This window comes from Fonticula alba, assembly GCF_000388065.1.
Source record: "Fonticula alba strain ATCC 38817 unplaced genomic scaffold supercont2.8, whole genome shotgun sequence".
Taxonomy (NCBI): domain Eukaryota; order Rotosphaerida; family Fonticulaceae; genus Fonticula; species Fonticula alba.
Genome location: NW_009242978.1, coordinates 204,594 through 209,777, shown reverse-complemented (window position 1 = coordinate 209,777; position 5,184 = coordinate 204,594). Strand labels below are relative to the sequence as shown.

The 5,184-nt window shown below is 75.0% G+C and overlaps 1 protein-coding gene across 1 annotated transcript in view; it reads left to right on the top strand.

Annotated features, from left to right (window-relative positions):
• Nucleotides 1-1,365: 1,365 nt before the first annotated feature.
• Nucleotides 1,366-5,184, top strand: part of H696_04723 (hypothetical protein) — a gene marked incomplete at its 3' end in the record, with an annotated part of 4,509 nt that continues 690 nt past the window's right edge. Inside the window, exons 1-4 of the mRNA XM_009498586.1 lie at nucleotides 1,366-2,189; nucleotides 2,332-2,377; nucleotides 2,484-2,708; nucleotides 2,867-5,160. Coding sequence (XP_009496861.1) covers nucleotides 1,426-2,189; nucleotides 2,332-2,377; nucleotides 2,484-2,708; nucleotides 2,867-5,160 — 3,329 coding nt within the window. The 5' untranslated portion in view covers nucleotides 1,366-1,425. The remainder of the gene's footprint in view (nucleotides 2,190-2,331; nucleotides 2,378-2,483; nucleotides 2,709-2,866; nucleotides 5,161-5,184) is intronic.

Here is a 5,184-nt window from a genome sequence, read left to right as displayed (position 1 = left end):
GGGGGGGGGGGGGGGGCGGGCTCTTTGGCGGGGCTGCGTTGGAGATCCGGCCGGCCCCGGGCGCCCCCTCCTCGGGCTCCGGGCCCGAGCCCCGGCCCCCGGGCCACCGCGCACGCTCCCGGGGCCCGGGGAATGCGCGGCCAAACGCCCGGCCCGCGACACCCATCGCCGGCTGGCCGTGCTTGTCCCCGCCGGATCAACGCCCGGCTGTGACAGTTTCATCCTCGGGCATGCCGTGTGGGGGGGGGGCCCCGCACAGCGGGCGGGCGGGCGGGCGGAATTCCGGCCCCGGCCCCGGCGCCGCCGCAGGTCGCGCCCGAGCGACCGTCCCCCCCTTTTGCGGGTGCTTGCGTGTGCCCCCCGGCGCGCGCCCTCCGAGCTCTGCGGGGCCGGGCGCGCTCCACCTCGGCCGGTTGTCCGGCGCACCGATCCGGGCCCCTCGGCACGGGGGGGCGGTTCCGGCCGCCCGGCCCCCCCCCCCCCCCCTGCCCTGCGCCGCGCGGCATCGGCCCCGGGTGTGGGGCGGGCCGCAGAGCGCACGCCGGCGCGGGCGAGCGGCTGCCCGCGCGCATGTGAGCTATGTGCGTGCGTGCTATGCGCCCATGTATGTGCGTGTGAGCGACGCGCATATGCGTGTGTCTGTGTGCTTTGGCGCCAGGACGGCCCCTCGGCCGCCCGCCCGCCACCCCCACGGCGCGCGCGTGTGCGCCCGCCCGGCAGACAAGGTTGTGCCGCCCGGGCCGCAGAGAGTAGGCACCAGAGCGGCGCCCGCGGCCGCGCGCGCCCGGGCCAAGCGGGTTGCGAGAGCGCCTGCGCGCGCCACCCTGCCGGCTCTCCGCACACACACACACACACACACACGTTCTCTCTCCCCCCTCCCCCGCTCTTGCCCTCTCCCTCGCGCACATGCACGCGTCCCTTCGGAGCGCCGCCCCGGTCGGGCCAGATCTTGATGCTTCTTCGGCCGGAGCCCCGGGCAAACCGGACTCCAGCCTGGAGCACCACCCTTCCAGCCTTCGACCCGCCCGCCTCCACGTCGCGCTCCTCCAACGTACCTCCCTCGCTCCCCCCTCCCTATCTCTCTCTCTCTCTCCCCCCCCCCTCTCCTCCTCCCTCGCAGGAGCCCGATCCCCCTGCCCCGGTGTGCTCCGTCGCTCCCCACCTGCCGAGCCACTCGCCTGCACCCGACGGCGACCCCCTCTCTTCCGCCCCTTCCTCCTGCCCTCCCCTCGCTCCCCCTCGCGCGTACCCTGCCCTCGCCCTTGAGGCACGCACGTGCGTGCGCCTGGCCGCAACAAGCACACACACACACACACACACACACACACACACACACACACACACAAGGGCGTATCCTCCGGTCGCGGCTCCCCCTGCTCCCCCCCCCCCTCCCGCCCTGCCCCGCTCCTGCCCCTCTGCTCTCCAATGAGACCGGCTCCAGCAGCATGGCAGCAGTACAGCTCCCCGCCGCTGCCGCCGCACGGCGAGCCCCCCCTGGACGAGTCGTCCCTGTCCATTCGCGCGTCGGCCGCCCTGCTGGACCAGCTCATTGATGCGGTGTCCGAGGCGGCCGACCGGGCCGATGCGCGCCTTCGCGTCCTGGCCGGCTTCCAGCCCCCCACGCCGGGCGACTGGCTCGAGGACGAGGACGAGGATGACACCACCAACTCGCTGATCGATGCGTATGCCTTCGAAGAGCCGGCCGCCGAATGGGGCCCGGCCGGGCCGAGCCCTCTCGGCCCCCCGCCGCCACGCGCCGAGGGGCCGCCCTCCGGGAGATCCCCCTCGCCGTCGATGCCGGCCCTGAGCCCGCTGCTCCCGGCCACCGGCCGGGCCCCCGGCGACCCGGGCGTGTCGTACCCCTCGCCGCCGGGATCCGGCTCGCCGCCGGCCGACGCGCACGCCGACCTGGCCGATGCCCACTTCGGCGCCAAGCGCCGGCCCTCGCTGCCCACGCGCCTGGACGCCGAGCACTCGCTCCCGAGCGCCGGGCCGACGGTGGTAGCGCAGCCCGGCGGCCCGACCCCGGCCCTGGAGCATGATGCCCTCCTGTCCGGGGCCGTGGCTTGCATCCCCGGCGTCAGCCTCCCACCGGGGCCCCCTCCCCGGGGGGCCGCCGCCCATCCGGCCGTCCGATCTCAGCCATCCTCCTCCCTGGAGTCCAGCCCAGCGCATCCCTTCAGCGGCCGGTGCGTCCTTGTGGTCCGCCCTTCCCGCGGGGCCCTCGCCCTGGCAGCGGCCTTTCCTTTTGCCTCCTCCCCACTCACGCGCGCACGCACGCACGCACGCACGTATACTGGGCCCCTCCTCTCCGGGGCACCCTTGCTCCAGGCGGAGCCACTCCTCGGACCTCCACCAGTCGCCGCGCACGCGATCGGTACGCCCTCGCCTTCGGAGGCCAGCCCCGCCATGGCAAGCGCCCCTGCACGGCACCCGGCATTCGCTAATTCCCCCGGTCCTCTACCCCCTGCCCACCCTTGCAGACCTCCTTCAACTACACCCCCGCCCCCCGGCGGCCATCCACCTGCTCCGAGTCCTCGGTCGGGTCGCTCGGCCCGCCGGCCGCTCTGGTGGCCATCCCCCCGCACCTGGCCACCAGTGCCGGGTCCTCGCCCGGGAACCGCCTGCTCAGCTCCATGTCCAGCATGATCTCCCGCAAGTTCCCCTTCCTGTCCATGCTCTCCTCCGCCTCCCGCGGGTCATCCATGGTACTGTCGCCCTGGGACTTGGTCCCCCCCCCCGCCGGCCCCCCGTCACTTGCTCCGGCGACCCTGACACACACACACAACTCTCCTCCCCCTCCCGGCGTGGGCATCGGGAAAAAATGCCGCCCAACCCCCGCGGCCGCACTCGCACCCTCGACCAGCCCCTGCGCATGTACTCCTCCCGGGACCTGGCCGCTGCCTGCCAGCAGGGCGACGTCCGCCGCGTGAAGAAGGTCCTCCTGCATGCTCGGCGCTTTTTCGGCCAGATCGCCCCCTCGCGAGCGCACCCGCAGCCCTTCGGCGACTTCGGCCAGCCATGGCCCTACTACTCGCCGGGCTGGTTCCAGGCCCTGCACGAGCATATGGGCCGGCAGGCCGCCATGTCTGGCGGTGCCCCGGCCCCGGTGGCCGGCCGCACCCGGCCCCGCACGCCGCAGCCCGCTGCCCCCTTCCGCGACCTTGGCCGGCGCCCGGCCACGCGGTCCGACTCGTCGCTTCACATCCCCTCGCTGTCGGGAAGCCCGCCGGCCGGCACCGCCCCCATCGGCCCCGGCACCGCCGCTGCCGCTGCCATGGCCACCGGCACCACCCCGGCCGACGGCATCCCCCCCGGCAGGGCGCCTGCCCCCGGCTGCCGGTCGGCGGATGCCAGCTCCTGCGACTCGCTGCGCAATGCGGCCCTCTCGTCGCTGGATGAGACCCTCATCTTTTCCTCCAACTACTTTGCCGGCCCGGCGGACAGCTCGTACCTCTGCGGCATGGGGCAGGAGGAGCCGGAGGATGGCCGCTCGGGCCCGGCCCATGGGCCCGGCCTGGCGCGGCTTCCCCTGCTGGATGCCGATCTCGACGCCGCCGGGCGCATGCTCGCCTCGCAGTGCGCCTATGTGGTGCTCATGGCGGCCGGCGTGCCGAGCCCCGACCCGCTGGTCGACGCGTCGTGGGGCCCGCACAATGGCTGCCCCCTGTGCTTGGCCTCGGAGGCCGGGGCCGGGGCCGACAGCGCCTCGCCCTCGGTGGGGCAGCTGGCGCCCGAGCGCGACCCCGATGCCGGGCCGGCCCTGTGCGGCCCCTGCGCCGGTCAGCTCGAGGAGACGGGGGCCGGTGCTGGCGCCGGCGCCGATGGCCCCTCCGCCACCGGGCCCAGCAAGAGCTGTCCAACTGCCCGGCCGACTGCCACTCAGCCGGTCGGTGGCCCGGGCCGGGCCCAGGCCGACGCGCATCCTGGCCCGTCGGCCGGGCCGTCGTCCTCCGGCGCCGGCCGGCCTCTGAGCGACCTGACGCTGGACGCCCATGCCGAGCACTTCCGCCTGGTCGGCGGCGACCCCAGCTGCCCGAAGTGCCTGTCCGCCAATGCCAATCGCCCGGCCAGCTTGGATCTATCGCGGCATTTGGAGAATGCCGGGGCCGGCAGCAGCCCGGGCAGCGCGCGAGCTGGCTCTCACGCTGCCTGCGCGGCATGCGGCCGGCCAGCCGGCCCTCCGGCGCTCGGTGACCGGCCGCAAGTGCACCGCCACCGGCCCCCCGGGGCAGGGGCCGGTCCCCTCCCCTGGTCGGCCTCCTCGTCGCCGCAATCGCTGCCCTTCACCCACCCCACCCCGCCGCCCTCCTCTTCGTCGCCCTTTTCCTCGTTCTCCTGCCACTCCTGCGCCTCCTCCTCCTCCTCCTCCTCCTGCGCCTCCTCCTCTTCCCCCTCGTCCTCCTCCTCCTCGTGCGTGTCATGTGCCGCCTCGTCCAGCCCCTCGTCATCGGCCTCCTCATCGCCAAGCTCCTGGGCCGGCAGCAAGCCCTCGGTCACCATCCTCCGGTCGACCCCCTCGCCCACGGTTGGCAGCCCCTCGCGCGGGTTTGCCGGCTCCTCCGGGTCTTCCTCCTCGCCCTCCTCCAGGTCCCTGGTGGCCATTCGCCACCGACGGGCGGCCAGCGACGGCGGCGGGGTCTTCCACACTCGCAGCCACGCCTTTGCTCCATTTGGCTTTGCCACTGACGGCGGCGCCGGCGGCGCCGGCCCCGGCCTCGGCAGCCCCGGCACCGGGGGCCTCTTTCAGGTGGGCCCGGTGTATGGGCCGATGCTCGGCCGGGCGCCGGCCGGCGCGCACCTTGGCCCGTGTGCCACTTGCCAGGGGATCGGCTCGCCGGCCGCCAGTGGCCTGTGCCCGGCGCACGCCGGCACGCGCCTCGCTCCCGGCGCTGCCGGGGGGCTGCTGTATGGCGCCGGCGCCGGTGGCAGCTCCCCCTCCCCCGGGCCCGGGGATTTCCGCCCGCCCGGCGGCCCCTGCAGCTGTGCCGGCCACAGCGCGGTGCCGTCGTGCAACTTTTCCTCCGGCCTGCTGTTTTCCATGAACATGCAGCCGGACGTCGATCACTACGCCACGTCCATGGCCCCGGTGCTGGCACTGGCCGAAACGGCCGGCGATCCGGTCGCCGCCTTGATCTCCTTCATCAACTTCCCCGACCCGTGCGTCGCCCTCGCCCCCTCCGC